This window comes from Podarcis bocagei, assembly GCF_964188305.1.
Source record: "Podarcis bocagei genome assembly, chromosome: 1".
Classification (NCBI taxonomy): domain Eukaryota; kingdom Metazoa; phylum Chordata; class Lepidosauria; order Squamata; family Lacertidae; genus Podarcis; species Podarcis bocagei.
This window is the reverse complement of record NC_138125.1, coordinates 137002572-137020719: the sequence shown is the minus strand read 5'-3', so window position 1 is coordinate 137020719 and position 18148 is coordinate 137002572. Positions and strand designations below refer to the sequence as shown.

The window sequence follows — 18148 nt, the reverse complement described above, 5'->3', positions numbered from 1 at the left end:
GTCTTCGGGTGTCTTCCCGTGTAAGAGTTGGGGTGTCTAGGCGACGTTTCGACGAGGTCTCACTCGTCATCTTCAGGCTGGTGCTTTCGGCTTCTTGTTACTGGAACAAGCACCAGCCTGAAGATGACGAGTGAGACCTCGTCGAAACGTCGCCTAGACACCCCAACTCTTACACGGGAAGACACCCGAAGACACCAAAACCTGCATTCCTGTACCCGTGAAAATCTACGAAAGCATATATATATATATATATATATATATATATATATATATATATATATATGAGAATACATATATATATATATATATATGAATACATATATATATATATATATATATATATATATATATATATATATATGAATATATATATATATATATGAATGCAGGTTTTGGTGTCTTCGGGTGTCTTCCCGTGTAAGAGTTGGGGTGTCTAGGCGACGTTTCGACGAGGTCTCACTCGTCATCTTCAGGCTGGTGCTTTCGGCTTCTTGTTACTGGAACAGAGCAGGATCTCAGTGTTTGAGTTCCTATAAATACTGTTGAGGGGGTGTGGTGTATAGCCTCCAACGTTCTGGGCAGAGAGGAAGTTCCCAGGTTAGTGTGTCTTTTCTTCTTTTGTTCATTAATTACCTGAGGGATATCTTGAGTGATTTCTTGAGTGATATTCTGAGTACCACTTAGGAGGGTCATTAGGTGTGGATTAGTTGCTAAAGCTTTCGTGTCTTGACCTCTTGAGCTAGTGAAGAGTTTTTTCTGAGAAGATGGCTGTACTGCACTTAGTTGTGCTCTGGCTTGGCTTCGTGTATAGGGGCGAGCTGTGGTTTTGTGCCCTGTGCCAGCCAGATCTGTGTAGGGATTGCAGGGGGGTGCAGCATCCGGAGGTGCCACTATGGTTTGGCTACTGGATGGTGTCTGTAATTTATCTGTGGAGAGGGTCTGGGTTTGGGTCTGGTGTGGTTGATTGGAGATGGCGTTCTGTGTGCCTCTGGTTCTGGTGTCGGTTTTTGTGGGGAGGGCTATTTTCCAGATGTCTGGCAGGCGGGACGTATCGTCACGCTTGTTCATGTTGTGAGGGTGTTTCTCTATCTCGATGGCTTCCATGATTATTCTCTTGTGGTGGTGTTCCATGTTAAAGAGCAATTTGGAATCTGAAAAATTAATTTCGTGTCCTGTTTCTTTCATGTGTTGGTAAAGAGAGGAAGTTTTTTCTTCTTTTTTGACGGCATTCTTGTGTTCTGCGATACGTGCATTTATTCGTCTGTTTGTTTGTCCAATGTACGTGGCTGGGCAGACTTTGCAGGGTATTTCATAGACCCCTTGGTTTTCTAACTGGATTTTATCTTTGGGGTTTCTGAGGATATTGGCTATTTTTTGGTTGGTGCAAAAGGCTGTTTTGATATTGTGTTTATGGAGGATTTTGCTAATTTTATCTGTGGTGCCCTTGATATAAGGAAGGAGGGCCATGCCATTGTTTTCTTCTGTGTCTTGGTTTTTGGGGGGTGTTTCTTTTTGGATTAGCTTCGTAACCCTGTTTTGCTGGTATCCGTTGGCGATTAACACATTTGAAAGATTCTGTAACTCAGTTGTCAAGTGGTCTTTGTCAGCCAGGCGTTTGGTTCTGGAGATGAGAGTCTTGGCTACGGAGTTTATTTGTGCAGGGTGGTGGTGTGATTGTGCATGTAAGTAGCGGTTGGTGTGTGTTTTTTTCCGGTAGATAGTGTGTCCTAGGGAGCCATCAGGTTTTTTGTAGATTAGGACGTCAAGGAAGGGAAGTTGGTTGTTGGCTTCTATTTCCATAGTGAATTGTATTTTGGGGTGTAGGCTGTTGAGATGTGTGAGGAAGCTATCTAGTTTTTTCTTCCCGTGTGGCCAAATTACAAAGGTGTCGTCAACATACCTGAGCCAAAGTTTGGGTTTGTGTTCTGACTTGTCTAAAGCATTGGTTTCAAAGTGTTCCATGTACAGATTTGCGATGACCGGTGAGAGGGGTGATCCCATAGGTGCTCCTTCTATCTGTTTGTATCTTTGTCCATTGTGGATGAAGTACGTGTTGGTTAGGCAGTGGTTGGTCAGGTCCAGGATGTATTCGGGGGGATTGTATTTGTTTTGAATGGCTGTCAAGGCTTCATCAATGGGCACTTGTGTGAAGAGAGATACAACATCGAAGCTCACAAGTAGGTCGTCGGGATGTAGGTTTTGCTTCTTTATTGTTTCTATGAACTGGAAGGAGTTTGTAACGTGTGAAGCGATAGATTCTGCATAGGGCTGAAGTTGCTTAGCGAGAAATTTAGCGAGATTTTGTAGAGGTGAGCCTATGGAGCTGACTATTGGTCTGAGTGGTGTTCCTTCTTTGTGTATCTTGGGGAGACCGTAGAGTTTGGGGCATCTGGATGATTTTTCTCTGGGGATGATTCTTAGCTGGATTTCTTCACTGATAGGAGAGGCTTTTATTTTGGATTTGGTGGTTTTTTCCAGATAGGTGGTGGGATCTGTTTTTATAGGTTGGTAGGTAGGGTCTTGGAGTAGATTTGATAGTTTTGCTTGGTAGTCCGATGTGTTCATCACAACAGTGGCATTACCTTTGTCTGCTGGGAGAATGATTATGTTGTTGTCTTTCCTCAGGTTGGTGAGTGCTTTCTGTTCTTCTTTGTGTAAATTGCTTCTGGGTGGTTTGCTGGAGCAGAGGATGTTGGTGACTTCAAGTCTGATTTTATTGGCTTCATCTGGGTTGATTTTGGTTAGGCTAGCTTCGACTCCGCATATGATGTTTTCCGTGGGGATGCGTCTCGGGGCGACTGCAAAGTTGAAACCTTTGGAGAGTACTTTGGTTTCAGTTGAGGTGAGGATCCTGTCTGATATGTTATGTACTGTTTGTTTCATGGGTTGTTGTGGAGGGTGGCTGGGCTTCTGGCGTTTCTCTAGTTTGTGGAGTTTGTTGGTGTGTGTGTCTGTCTTATGTGCGGACTCCGTTTCAGCTCTCCAAACGGCTAGTTGTTTGCATTTGTCCCAGAGTGCAGGGTGGATTTTGTTACAAAGTTTGAGGTGAAGAGTGAGCAGATCTTTGTTGGTTTGGTTTAGTAGGTATCTTTTCTTATGTAGTTCGTTTCTGATTAGGGATAGTTCAGTTCGTTTCAGGATCCTTTCGGTAGCTGGGGTTTTAGAGTGGAATTTAAGTTGGAAGCATGTGGGAATTAAGTTGTTGTCTCGGCAGTTGCGTAGGAACAAGAGATCACATAAGATGGTGGCTCTTCGGATTTCTAGTTTCTCGTAGGTTCTTGTCAGCTGGAAGGTTTCCTCCCCGTAGAGGTGAGATATTTGTTTTCGTAGATTTTCACGGGTACAGGAATGCAGGTTTTGGTGTCTTCGGGTGTCTTCCCGTGTAAGAGTTGGGGTGTCTAGGCGACGTTTCGACGAGGTCTCACTCGTCATCTTCAGGCTGGTGCTTTCGGCTTCTTGTTACTGGAACAGAGCAGGATCTCAGTGTTTGAGTTCCTATAAATACTGTTGAGGGGGTGTGGTGTATAGCCTCCAACGTTCTGGGCAGAGAGGAAGTTCCCAGGTTAGAGAGGAAGTTCCCAGACCCAAACCCAGACCCTCTCCACAGATAAATTACAGACACCATCCAGTAGCCAAACCATAGTGGCACCTCCGGATGCTGCACCCCCCTGCAATCCCTACACAGATCTGGCTGGCACAGGGCACAAAACCACAGCTCGCCCCTATACACGAAGCCAAGCCAGAGCACAACTAAGTGCAGTACAGCCATCTTCTCAGAAAAAACTCTTCACTAGCTCAAGAGGTCAAGACACGAAAGCTTTAGCAACTAATCCACACCTAATGACCCTCCTAAGTGGTACTCAGAATATCACTCAAGAAATCACTCAAGATATCCCTCAGGTAATTAATGAACAAAAGAAGAAAAGACACACTAACCTGGGAACTTCCTCTCTGCCCAGAACGTTGGAGGCTATACACCACACCCCCTCAACAGTATTTATAGGAACTCAAACACTGAGATCCTGCTCTGTTCCAGTAACAAGAAGCCGAAAGCACCAGCCTGAAGATGACGAGTGAGACCTCGTCGAAACGTCGCCTAGACACCCCAACTCTTACACGGGAAGACACCCGAAGACACCAAAACCTGCATTCCTGTACCCGTGAAAATCTACGAAAACATATATATGAATATATATATATGAATATATATATATATATTCATATATAAACTAGGAGACCATAAAATGCCAAAGGTTGTATGACATAAATTTTATTTGATTCTCTCAGCCTCTATAAATGCATTAAGGGCTTTTTTGCGTTGTTATTTTTTTAAAACCAGGAAATCATTCGGCTTCTTGACTATAACGATGTAGTCCAGAGATTCTTACAGCAATTTATAGCTACATTGCTTGTTGGTATATTTCTGTTGTCATAACATAGCACTACTGATAAAAGTGGTCCCGCACATTTCCCCCCTTGTGGTGTGGCTGTTTCTTATGCTTTAGTGCCTTTAAGCTCTCTTGGTCCCCCCCCCCCCCACGTTTCTCTTCTTGGAGCTCTGTGGGGTGAAGAGCAAGGCTGCCATTTCTTTTCCATAGAGATCTCTTTCCAGTTGCCCTTGGGGACTGAAGTGCTGCTTTTTGCTCTTCCCTAAATGTGGGGGAAATGAAGTATGGCAGTTCACTAATAAGATAAGATCAGTTAATCCATACTTTCTTCCCTTCTCTTCCTGGAGTTGTGATACCTGACTGGATATCCACATCTCAGAAAGAGGGGAAATAAAAGTATCTGAATGATGCTGAGCTTGACATAGTTTTGCTTGTGCTTCGCTCTAATGGAGTGGCCAGCTGCTGCCACTTCATCAGAAAGGGGTTTTTAAAGGGTTGTTTTGCAAACGTAGGTACAATATGGGCAATTTTATTTTAGAGACTGTTAGTTACCACTAAGAAATGTCATTTTTCCTTTATCCAGCTATTTAACTGCACTCAGATTTGAATTGTAAAAAGATTAACCAAAATGTGACGCAAATGCTCCTCCTAATAAGGTTTATATGTTATGTTATTCTAACATACATTTCTCCATTTATAACACACCTGCCTTAATGACGTTGGAATATTTTGGCCACACATTCTCCAGTAATGGAAGCAGACTGTTCATGGCTTTATGTCCTACCTCAAAAGAGGAGTGTTCCAGTTTTTCAGCCATTGTTTTAAAGGAGTGTGACATAACATGATTCACATGTTACATTGCACTCATTTTCTTTGGAAAGAGAAGCTATACAAGGTATGTGAATATTTCTTCTTGTTGAGAGCCCTTCTTCTTTCTTGCAGGTATCAGTAATGCTGAAGCCCGCCAACCAGGAAAAGCACCTAATTTCAGTGTAAACTGGACCATAGGAGATGCTGGTCTTGAAGTGATTAATGCTACAACAGGCAAGGACGAAATGGGCCGTGCGTCCCGCCTTTGTAAGCATGCTCTGTACAGTCGCTGGATGCGAGCTTATGCAAAGGTATATTTTGGCAAATGGGTAATTGGGCACCACATCTGTATCAACAGGGCATAAGCATTTGGGCTTTGAATTTACTGGGCAAGCTGTATCAAAGCTGAATGTATCAGAAGTTTGATGCACCCATAAATTTATTTGTATGCCACCTTTCCATAGTTCAAACAATGCTCAAGGTGGCTTAGAACATGGAAAAATGCATACCTACGATGAAAATCGTAGTCATAAACAATAAATAACATATTTTAAAATACACAACCACACTGAACAATTTCCACATAAATCACAATAAGATTACAAGATCTCAACCCCCCCCCCAACATCATCCCAGCCCAAGAGTCTGTTTAGCAGCCTCAGCTTTTGTAGCTGGTCATTCAGGGCCCTACCGTCCCAGACCAGGCAAGGAGAAGGTCTTCCAGAACTCATAGCCAAGAAGGGATATTTGCTGCTGTTCCTCCAAGAATGGTGGCCACTGTGCCCGAATACATTGGCTTTCTGTAACCATAGAATGGTCGAGTTGGAAGGTACCCAGACGGCCCTCTAGTCCACCCCCTGCATCACAGCTAAAGAATGTCAGACAGGGGGCCATCCAGCCTCTGTTTAAAAACCTCCAAGGAAGGAGAGTTGACCACCTGAGATAGTCTGTTCCATTGTCAAACAGTTTTTACATCAGAAAGTTCTTACGAATGTTAGTTTGAATCTCCTTTCTTGTAATTTGAATCCATTGGTTTGGGTCCTCCTACCCTCTGGAGTAGCAGAAAGCAAGCTTGCTTCATCTTCCATGTGACAGCCCTTCTCCAGGCTAAAGGTAAAGGTAAAGGTACCCCTGCCCGTACGGGCCAGTGTTGACAGACTCTAGGGTTGTGCGCTCATCTCACTCTATAGGCCGGGAGCCAGCGCTGTCCGCAGACACTTCCGGGTCACATGGCCAGCGTGACAAGCTGCATCTGGCGAGCCAGCGCAGCACACGGAACGCCATTTACCTTCCCGCTGGTAAGCGGTCCCTATTTATCTACTTGCACCCGGAGGTGCTTTCAAACTGCTAGGTTGGCAGGCGCTGGGACCGAACGACGGGAGCGCACCCCGCCGCGGGGATTCGAACCGCTGACCATGCGATCGGCAAGTTCTAGGCGCTGAGGTTTTACCCACAGCGCCACCCGCGTCCTTCTCCAGGCTAAATATACCCAATTCTCCCAACTGTTCCTCATCAGGCTTGCTCTCCCAACTCTTTAGCCTATTGGTTGTCCTCCTCTGCACACCTTCCACCTTCCAGTTTGTCAATCTTTTTAAATTGTGGTGCACAGAACTGGACACAGGACTCCAGGTTTGGTCTGACCAAGGCAGAAGAGAGTGGGACTATTAGTTCCCTTGATCTGGACACTATTCCTCTGTTGATGCAGCCTAGAATAGCATTAGCCTTTTTGCTGTTGCATCATGCTGTTGACATGTTCTGCTTGTGGTCCACAAAGACTGCTGCCATGTCAGGTGTCCCCTGTCGTTTATTTGTGCATCTGGTTTTTCCTGCCTAAGTGCAGTACCTTAAATTTTCTTCTGCTCTGGAGGGTAAGACTTGAAGCAATGACTTCAAGTTACAAGAAAGGAGATTCTGACTAAACACCAGGAAGAACTTTCTGACAGTAAGAGCAGTTCAACAGTGGAACAGTCTCCCTTGGGAGCTTCCTTGGAGGTTTTTGTCCCTATTGAAATTCATTTTATTAGTTTTGGCCCAATTCTCCAACCTGTCAAGGTAATCTGAAGGTATGTAGGGAGTTCACCCCTTCTATTAGGTCTACTCTTTTGTTGCCAAGGTGACAATAAGTGACGTAGAATTGTAGAGCAGGAAGGGATCCAAAGGGATGCAGGAATCTCAGCTAAAGTATCCTTGACATGAATAAACAATAGGTGATAATCAACTGAAGAAAGTTAAAAGTTTGGTTTCCCCATTATTTGTATTTGATGGGGAGATGTTTCAGTCAAAAGCACTGACTTGAATACTGGTCCTAACTTGGAATATTCTAAAGATTTAAAAAGTTTTTTACACTGCTTGAAAACAGATTCTATAGATTTTTAGTAAGCCTAAGAAGGAAATAAAAAAGTACCTCTCAACTACATAAAAACATGCCTGCTCTTTATGCGAACAGTAAAAAATGTAATCAAGTACCATATTAAAAAGTTCAGGTAACTCGTGTCTTATGCGGGGGTTTTGTTCCTGGGATGGCACGTAGATGCAAAAACACAAATACTCAAGCCCCTCACTTGGAACTGCCCCCCATGCAAACAGTCTTACATTCTGGAGCTGGTGCATCAAATGGGTCTTAGCCCCCCAAGGTTTTAAGCTCTCTGCCTTGCTTACTGGGCACACGGGTCCATCCAAGATCTCATGAGTAAGCGCCCAGTAAGGAAATCTAGAGCTTGAAAGCTCCCTTCACATTGGTAAAGCTCTATCCAAAAAAAGCTTTAAAGCTCTCTGCCTTGCCTATTTTGCTCTGCACTGCTCATGTACCATATGGGCTCTGTGAGGCTCTCGTGAGATTTTGCAGGGCCCCCCCAAGTTCCCGTGAGATCTTGCAAGAGCCTCTCAAGGCTTGAAAGCTCTCTCCACACTGGGAAAACCCTGAGCAAAAAGAGCTTTTAAGCTCTCCACTTTCCATGCATTTAATTTGTATTATTTCAACTGTCTGGCCTTCTGTCACATAAAGTTGAAATTGCACATGTGAAACTTGTAAGTTGTGAGTTACTTGCACTTTAAACACATGGAATGTTAGGAACTGCCTTGTTGAGTGATGTGGCATCTTTCTTGCTATTCTTCATGGCCAGTTTTTATTTTATTTTCATGTTGAGATAAAACTATAGCACCTGTTTGATCAGAGCACTGCTCTAACCAGCAAGGCATGCCGTGTCCCACATGCGACTTGAAAGGCGCTCCAAGTGGAGACAGCTGGCCTGGAGGTTCTGGTGAAGCACCTGATATTTGTGCATAAGGATCTCCACTAAGGATAATTCCATTATGGCTGGAAAAGACTTGGCCCTTCTAAAGAGACACCCTACCTACTAGGAGTGCAAAAGAGCCAGCCAGGCTTTGTCAGCTTCACAGTGTAGCAAGCCTATGGCGTAGTTATTCTGTGTCCCTTGCATGGAATGAGTTTAGGGCAGGGGTCATCTTTCCATACCTGCCCTGGTGTTCCTGAAAAAACCTCCTTGAATTGTTCTACTCTCCACGGCCCTCTCTCAGAGCAAATCACTCCATCAAAGCTGAATTAGAGCTGCCTGGAGCAGAATAGGTGGGATTAAAATCCAATTAATTTTTCTTGGTTAGTAGGCATTACAGTTTTAAAAAACCACAAAATGGGGGGGAGGAGAGATGGGAAGTTTGGGTCATAGCTTTGGATTTTGATTTTGATTCATAAATAAAGAGAAAACAAAACAAAACATGTCCTAGGTATTATTTTGCCAACTGTTTTATAGTTGTGCAATTTAAAAAATCTTATATTGAAATGATAAAATATTTGCTATATGTAACAGGATTCTCTTTCTTTCTAATCTCTCCAGCTTTCTTCCAGTCTTCGTTCAAATGTCAGTAAACCAAACATGTACCACGAAACAAAGCAAGCAGCTTCCGAATATCAAACTGCCAAAGAGTGTTTGTTCAAAGCATTTTCAAAGGCAGGACTTGGCGCCTGGGTGGAGAAGCCCATAGAACAAGATCAGTTTTCCCTTGTAGTCTGATCCATGGATGCCCTCTGCTTGGAAAAGGGGATAGGATGGAAACCCTGACGTCAACATTTCATCTACACAGCTGAAACAGCAGCTTTTAGATTTTTGTTGTGGTTTTTTGTTGGGGAGAGGCTGACTTGAGACCATTTTTTTCTTATGCTAAAGTATTAAAACTTTTGGAAAACTGATAAATACAATAACTAGTCTAGAATAATACAAAATTATTCCATTACCTTCTAAGGAACTATTGTTTGCAGGGGGTGGGGGAACCCACAATGCAATTCAAAGTGATACATCTGGATAATTTAAATTTTATTTTACTGCATTGTTACCAGGTGCATGATTAATGTAAACCACCTAGGATTTTACACAAAACTTTGACTAAGTGGTTTGTTTTTGTGTTCTTTTAGAGCCCAAGAGACAGATTATTTATGTGCTTCTTATAGATTTTTATTTTTTAAATAATTGAGCTCACAGAACCAGACTGGAGTTTGGCTAGCTATTTTCCCCTGCTTCCTTGCTCTTTAAAAACCAGCTGTTGAAAACTTTGTCTCTCTGATTTATGTATTTATTATTGTGTGATCCAGTTTTTAACATACCACTTTTTATTCCATTTTTAAAGTACTTGTCTTCACTTCCCATTTACACATATTGTGAAGTTATTGTTTTTTTACCATTGTAAACTGGAAACTAAATATTTGTAAGCTAACAAATTCTTTTTACTTTGATGTATGAAAACCAGCTTAGAAATAGGCGGATTGTGTTTCACAGGAACTCAGTGGAATACAACAGTAATATTACCAGTGATGTGGCAATTTCAAAACACTCATTTGTGAGGAAATACGCTGCCTTGCCAAAAACCAATTCACGAACAGTACTAAGGGCAAAATAATTTTTAAATTGCGCACTTCAGAGACCTAACTTATTTTCGGCGGAACTGTTGTGTTCTTTTACACACACTAATATAAGGGTACCAACCCAAATTGTTCTGAAATGATCTGTTTGATCTAGTATAATAGGAATAAATATTGAAAACGTTGTTCATATATATTGATGACATCTCCCATTAATGAGCATGTTGCGTGGATCTGATCTCTCAAAGACAGCAGTCCTTGACTGAGAGAGTTAGGTTCTATGCTGAGCCAAAGTGCAGGACCCTGGCGGGCAGCTGCTTCCGCTGCCTGTGCTTCAGAGCCAGTTGTCGCCAGGAAGGGTTGTCCCAGAGGCAGGGTGCTGTAGCCAGCAAATCTGACTCTCCTGCCCAACTCCAAGGTATCAAAAGGTATTTTCTTTCTGATAATTTGTGATAGGATGCAGCAAGCAAAGTTGCACTTAATGAAATAGGTGGTGGGACTAATACCTCGGCATTAATTGTAAACATGCAATATTGCTAACATATTATTCCAATAAAAATAAGAAGGAATTCATAACAATCATGGTAGAAATTTGGGCTTGATCTCAGTAGTTACATTCCAAGAAAGCATGTATTGTAGGTTTAGCAAATTCAACATTTCCATATGCTTAAAGTGAAGTAATGGTTACATGTTTTGCTAAACCAGTGCCAGAAATCAAAGTTGTAATACTATATGTATATCGCATATATCTTGGCCTCTACATGATGTGATGTTCATATTGAAGGTATCACATCAGCTCAAAGTATTTTTTAAATATTTGTGCGACTGTATGTAGTAGGTAGACACGGTAGCTAGCTCCTCACCTCTGGGTATTGTCTGGGTACTGCTATCTACATAGTATTGTGGTGATAGTTACAAAAACTTTACGAAGTTACTTTGCATGTCCAGAAAGCCCTATGCTGTAATTGGTATTCCTCTTCCTTTAAAAAGAAATAGATATATAATATGTTCACTTAAAAAATATTATGAGAAAAAGGCATGATAGCAATAAGTTAATATAGAATTTAATAGAATAAATCAGAATTTTATTATGTGAAGGAAAATAATTTATATGGCATTTAAAATTGTTACTAGGCATTTTCTTGCAGTACTGTGGCCTGAATTATATAGAACACAATCAACACATCCACGTGGTTAAAATGGTCACATGAATAGTCCCAATGAAGCATATTCCAGTTCAGAGGATCAAGGCCAATTTGTAGACAACTGTGAAGAAAAATAAGAGAATGAATAGGCTTGCCAAGTGTTGAATTTAAAAAAGTCTGGTACCTGGTCAGGACCTGGGGACCGAGCTCCCCGTTACATGACGTAGAATCCAGAGTGGGTCTGCTGATGACACAGTTTTTTAGGGTGGACCCAAGTCAAGAGGTCTGGGGGCAGAGCTGAGATTAAATTAAAAACCAAACCAGCACAGGTAAGGAGGAAAATAGCAGCTTTCTCGTCTTTTCTGACACCTGGCTCAAAAGCAAAAATAAATAAAATTGCCCACACTGTTGCTTTCTTCTGGCTGATTGGCAACCCTAATTATGAGCTGGCTGAGAGGTTTTTTACTATAGCAGTTTTAATGAAATTAAAGTGTGAAGATTGCACCATGTATAGCAAATTTGCTGCATTTTATAGCTTGAAAGCAAATGTGTTACGTGTTTTTTCCAATAGCAAAGTGGCTTGCTTGGAACATAATACCAATATCACAGGGTGAGCACAAGTGAGCCACAGCCTCACGCACTCTGCCCGCCTCTCTCCAGCACAACGACAAGGGGATTGCAAGCCTTCACACTTACCGGTACCTAAACTAACCAGTCTATTGTTATGTCCATCCTATGAAAATTCTAGTTGGTTTAAACCATGGTTTATTGAAACAAGCCCGGATCAGTCGGCAGCTTTTGGTTGTGGCTTGTTAAAGAGTGTTTAAATTAACCAGAATTTCCCCATTATGGGCATAACCATAAACGTTGGTTAGTTTAAAACAGAAAGTAAATGCTTTGGAAATTCAGTCGCATTTGGGGAAGAAGTGGTAGCCTATGGGCTGCTTTACTCATTTCTAAGTGTGCCAGATTTGCTCCTTTTTCTCTTCACCAACCCATGTCTATGCCTCAAAGCTCTCTACTGTCGTGAGCATTAAGAAAATGATGTGACTATTTGGACCCGACAGCTGCCTAATTGCTGATTTCACAACCATGCAATTGGTAGCTTTCCTAGAGACAATTCTTCTTTGCCTGGGCGTCTCGCTGGGGCAGCCTATTTGTTTGTGACTGAATAGGCCTGTTCCTATGGCTGCACTGTACAGCCAACAGTTACCTACCTATAAAGCAGGGGAAGGGACCCTGGGACCCTGTTAAGACTCCCAACACCCACCAGCCCATTCCATAATGGTGGGAGCTGAAGTCCAGCAACATAGCGATGTCTGTGGGTCCTTCGCCCCTGCCGTCAAGAAAAGAATTCAGTGGATGTGCGATGAAAAGTTCCTTGTAACTAGAATCTTACTTAACAGCAATCACGAGTCCCATTTATGTGTTTTTATGTTCATTTCTGTGATCAGCAGGGCAACAACTCTGTACCATCTCAATGAAAAGGATGCTTCCATATGCTGGGCAGGAGGGGGCGAGTTTCTCTTCCTTTTCTCCCTCAAACAGCCCCTTTCCTCATAGAACAAAAACTGGACTATTGAAATACCTAGATAATGATGTTGCCACATAACTGCCATGGGGGTTTATTTTTGGTTTTTGTTACAATGTGATAACGGTTTTCTCCAGGCTTTGAAAAATAAATCTTTGCCTTCCCTCAAAGGAAGCTCTTGCCATTCTAAAGACTCTTTTCATGTCTTTGCAGCTGAAGCACAAACTCTTGATTGGGGAGAAAACCCTGGATTCCTTTTGGGAGGTGGGAAAGGGATGTACGAAAGCTATCCAAATGTCTAAATGAAGTAAGCTTACAAATAAAATGAACACAACTTTAATTGGAGCCTGCTGCTGCATTTTAAATATAAAGGACCTAAAATACCAACAAATTGGTTTTTAAAGTATTTTAGGTTTTGATGCTTAATACCTCACTGTTTCTGCATGATTTGAGCCTTCAAAATAAGTGAGCTTTCAAACATACTTTCATTCTCCTTTACAATGTAACGGATACCTTGGTTTTCAAAGCATGTGAAACCTGGTGGTAACCAGTACTGTTCCCATAACTAGAACTTTGTTAAAGCAATACATGAAAAATAGTAGTCTTAATAAATCTACATAAGGTATCTTTTTATCTTTTTTAGAAACTGTTACTACTATTATTATGGTCATTTTTCATACAGAATGGTGATTGACATAAGCACAAACAAAATGCAGTAAGAATAATGAGTGTAACAAATAAAAATAGTAAAATGAAATGAAATTAGATTAGAGGGGGAGGGAAAACCGGGAGGCAACTGAGTGCGCAGTACCACATACAATTGATCACTAAAAAGAAAAAGGTGAGTCAAATTAATTATCGAAAAAGCTCCATATAGTTTATCTGTTGAGCAGGGGATTTAGTGGGCTGTGTGCATGAGTTAACAGGAGAAAAGCTTAAACCAAGTCAAATACGGTAAATGTGGTCTATTTTTGATTAACCATTTGTGTATCAGGTGTTCTGACTTTTGAGAAGGAGGCTAGTTGGATTTCCAGTGGGAAGCCACTCACAGTTCTAGCTGCGGCAAGAAGCATAAACACCAGAGATTTACACATTAGTATTGGGTCTGGAAGTGTGATAAACCTAATTCCATTTGCAGACGCAATATTAAACAGAGTTGACGGTGGATTATCCACATAAATTTCTTGATTTACCTATGGTAGATCAGTTACCAGACTAACCACACAACTATGTATTTTCTTGCCAGTCCACAGCGTGAAAACTTCTTGCAGAGTGGCAAGAGGCACACAACTCTCAAAATAAAAGCAAAGAAACCTTTATTTCTTGTAAACATAGAAAGCCAAACAGAAAATATCTCTTCTGTGTTGAAGATAATACAAACTGATGTTCTGTATCCAGAATAATATTTTAACATCAGAAAATATCGTATGATCAGTTTTTAAAAGGGAGACATTTTGGTATCTTGTCAGAAGAGGTGTCATTGATAATGCTGAGTGAGCTGAATGCACCTGACTTCCACCATTCATATGTGCTTAGCACCAGAAATTAAAAACCAACATTCAAAATAAATTTATTTCTACAAAAATGATTGTTTAATTGCATTGATAAGCCTAAAGACTACAGTTGCACGGACCAGTATATTTTAATATACAATTTTCCAGTGAGTTGGCTGTTCACAGGTACTCTCTTCATCGCCACAAAATCTGTTGTAAGTTGTTTTGGGATCGAAACCCAGAATCTCTCTTTCCTCATGGATGCGGAAGGAAAATGTTGAGACTGAGGTACCTATAAAATATCTGTGGAGTACAGAAAAAAGTAAGAGAAGCTTCTACTGCACATTCATGATATGGAAATCAGATTGTTAGGATGTATTCTGACACCAGCTATTGATGTGTCCAAAGGGGACTGTGGGAAGAGTACAAGGTTCATGCAAAGAAATGTCCACTTGACACCAATTTTCAAACTCTCCTCTCTGAAACAGCCATGTTCACTAATACACAAAGTTAGGGAGAAGTTGGTTGCTTAAACAGTTGCACTGTAAACCATTTAAGATGCTATGCCTGCTGAGTCAAACACAGACATACGCAGAAATTAGCAGGTAAACCCTGAGCACCTGCAGGGCAAAGAATCTCAGGCAGCAATGCTGAGAATGTTACACAAATATCGTTACCTGGAAAAGACAGTCCTGGCCTAGCAGAAGGCACTTCTGATAAAGCAAATTTTAAAGATGGGTGCCAATCTGAATTTTTTCCTATTATTTATTTTTGCATATTATGACATGAGTGAAGTTGGCCTAACTTGATAAAAAACAACTCTCAATCAGTGGCATGCGGTCAGTGGACCGGGGGGGGGGGGGGGACACAACTAGGCTCGTCTCCTAAATGTTCCCCTGCTGCCTCCTTCCCAAAGTCTAGGAAGCTTCTGCCCAGCTTCGGGAGGCAAAACGCTCGCTCCTTGCAAAGCTGGCCATAAGCCTCTCTTCATTAGGGCAAGCACATTCATATGCATGAAGACTGCTCCAATAGAAATGTAAAACAAAAACAACACACAAACCATAGTCACCTGGCATGTGCACATATCCACTGATCAATAATTGCTATTCCTCCATCTTTGTAGAGTTCCAGCTCCTCCCAGTTAGGTTCAAATCTCACCATCTCTGGAAGAAGTCTCTTCAACTCTTCAGTCTCTGGAAAGGGACACGACGTCAGTGGCCTTCAACTGGTCCCCACTCTAAAGGGGGTCACACTAGAAGCAAAACTACCATTTTCTTCCTGCTTATTTAAGTGTTGATGTTTTTAATAAAGAGAAATGGGCACACACAGTAAAAAAAGGGAGTCTAAAGGTGTCCGGAGCTGAAGATCTACTGTGGTAGATCACTGTCCCGTAAAAACATTTAATTCTGGGCTGCATCAATAGGAGTATAGCATCTAGATCAAGGGAAGTAATAGTGCCACTGTATTCTGCTCTGGTCAGACCTCACCTGGAGCACTGTGTCCAGTTCTGGGCACCACAATTCAAGAAGGACACTGACAAACTGGAACGTGTCCAGAGGAGGGCAACCAAAATGGTCCAAGGCCTGGAAACGATGCCTTATGAGGAACGGCTAAGGGAGCTGGGCATGTTTAGCCTGGAGAAGAGGAGGTTAAGGGGTGATATGATAGCCATGTTCAAATATATAAAAGGATGTCACATAGAGGAGGGAGAAAGGTTGTTTTCTGCTGCTCCAGAGAAGCAGACACGGAGCAATGGATCCAAACTACAAGAAAGAAGATTCCACCTAAACATTAGGAAGAACTTCCTGACAGTAAGAGCTGCTCGACAGTGGAATTTGCTGCCAAGGAGTGTGGTGGAGTCTCCTACTTTGGAGGTCTTTAAGCAGAGGCGTGACAACCATATGTCAGGAGTGCTCTGATGGTGATTCCTGCTTGGCAGGGGGTTGGACTTGATGGCCCTTGTGGTTTCTTCCAACTCTATGATTCTATGAATTCAGGGGAAAGCCATCAGCTCACGAAGCCCTTTCTAGTGGCCTACAAAAGCCTCCCACATATTGTCCAAGGTAAAGGTAAAGGGACCCTGACCATTAGGTCCAGTTGTGGCCAACTCTGGGGTTGTGGTGCTCATCTTGCTTTATTAGCCGAGGGAGCCGGCGTACAGCTTCCGGGTCATGTGGCCAGCATGACTAAGCAGTTTCTGGCGAACCAGAGCAGCGCACGGAAATGCCGTTTATCTTCCCGCCGGAGCAGTACCTATTTATCTACTTGCACTTTGACATGCTTTCAAACTGCTAGGTGGGCAGGAGCAGGGACTGAGCCACGGGAGCTCACCCCGTCGCGGGGATTCGAACCGCCGACCTTCTGATCGGCAAGCCTAAGAGGCTCAGTGGTTTAACCCACAGCACCACCCGTGTCCCTATTGTCCAAGGTACCGGAGAACAAATAAATATGCACAGCAGCTGCAGCGCCTGCATGTAAGTGCGTAGATTCAGTTTAGAACAAAAGATTAAAGTATTGGGTTTTGTTTTGTTTCTTTATAAGCTACATACCCTTTGCAATGGCATCAGTGGCTATAAAGACTCTCTGAAGTTTGTGCAACTTCAAGAGGCTTCGGATGGTCTCCACCGCTCCCTGGATGCTAGGCACGTCATTTCTGTGACCCCAGATGAAGTCTTTGCGCCTGAGGTGGGCTCCCAGATAGGGCCCCCCTATGGCCGTACCCAGCTTTACCTAGCACAGAAGAACCAGTACATGCTGAAACTGAAATAAAATGGCATTGATTCAGTGGGAAAACATCCTGCAGATAAGCACATGATCCCTAGCATTGTTAAAGGAAGAAGTCTAAGATGCTAACTGGTCAATGCTTAGCAGAACTTTGCAACGCTCCAAGTCTAGCCTACCAACCATCTATTTTCAGAGTAATAGGCTTTTTAGTGACACTTTCTGAAAGAAAAAGGTGATCCCATCAGCTCTTTTGATTCTGATTACTGTATTTTTAACACCTGCAAGCCACTGGGGGGCTTTTGTCTGGAAAGCAGCAGAAAATGCGGCACCGGGTGACTGGTTGTCTCGCTCCTCTTGAGAAATTCCTAGCAGCTGACCCACTGCCTTATCCTCCTTCCTTTGGATTTTTAACTGTTTACCAGACTGGAGAGTTGATTTTTTAATTTTAATTTTAAATCTGAACAGGGAGTGGGCTCTTTCCGCATGAAGGGAAGAAGCAGCTCCTTACAAGTAAGGCAGAGTAAGTGGCTCGGTCGAGGCCCCATTCACTGATGAGAACCAGCATTCCCAGAAAAGCCAATATTCCCTTTCTATAGCACATCTCATCACACTTGAAAACACGTGGGCTCCATTCCTTTATATAAGCCTCATATAGACACTCCCAACAGAAATGCAGTTAAAACAGAAAATAGCCAAGTTTAAATATTCAGGCAAACCTATTTTACCTTCATCTTTGTCCAGTCTTCGGAATACTGTGTCCTGTCCTTCTCATCAGTAGAATTTAAGAACTTGGTCCTAAACATGTCCCCCACCACACGAAGATGCTTAGCAAAAACCATACTTCGACGAGTCTGCCACAAAAAATAAATAAAATAAAATGATAAAGGACTAAAGTTCATTCAAGATCTAAAACAAAAATTCTTTAAAGGCACAGTCCCAATGTTATTTAGCGCCACACAGATTAAGCCAGATGTATCCAACAGCACCAAGTTAACTACTGGAGAAGCAAAATTCAATGGATGGATTTTATACGCATATTACGGAACCACCCTATAATCCAGTTTTTATGTAATAGTTTGAAATTTAATTACTGAAAGGATGGGATAGTCACTCTACCAAAACCCTAAAATATTAATCCTGCAGTATTTGAAATACTTCATTCTAGGTGAAGATTTAGAAGCTGT

The 18148-nt window shown here is 42.2% G+C and overlaps 2 protein-coding genes across 8 annotated transcripts in view; one reads left to right on the top strand and one right to left on the bottom strand.

The window, feature by feature from the left end:
- The window catches only part of ADARB1 (adenosine deaminase RNA specific B1), a 62619-nt gene extending 49688 nt beyond the window's left edge, over positions 1-12931 (top strand). For 4 of the 5 annotated variants that reach the window (XM_081167682.1, XM_081167679.1, XM_081167681.1 and 1 more), the window contains 2 exons: positions 5331-5509; positions 9053-12931. In XM_081167682.1, coding sequence (XP_081023808.1) covers positions 5331-5509; positions 9053-9229 — 356 coding nt within the window. In that variant the 3' untranslated portion in view covers positions 9230-12931. Of the gene's footprint in view, positions 1-5330; positions 5510-9052 lie in introns of those variants that run through there. The other variant, XR_014001623.1, reaches the window with a different exon arrangement.
- Positions 12932-14046: 1115 nt separating this feature from the next.
- POFUT2 (protein O-fucosyltransferase 2) overlaps positions 14047-18148 on the bottom strand; it is a 30130-nt gene continuing 26028 nt past the window's right edge. For all 3 annotated transcript variants that reach the window (XM_081181270.1, XM_081181268.1, XM_081181269.1), the window contains exons 6-9: positions 17690-17815; positions 16790-16970; positions 15310-15433; positions 14047-14543 (exon numbers count right to left, since the gene is read on the bottom strand). In XM_081181270.1, the coding sequence (XP_081037396.1) occupies positions 14390-14543; positions 15310-15433; positions 16790-16970; positions 17690-17815 (585 nt within the window). In that variant the 3' untranslated portion in view covers positions 14047-14389. The remainder of the gene's footprint in view (positions 14544-15309; positions 15434-16789; positions 16971-17689; positions 17816-18148) is intronic.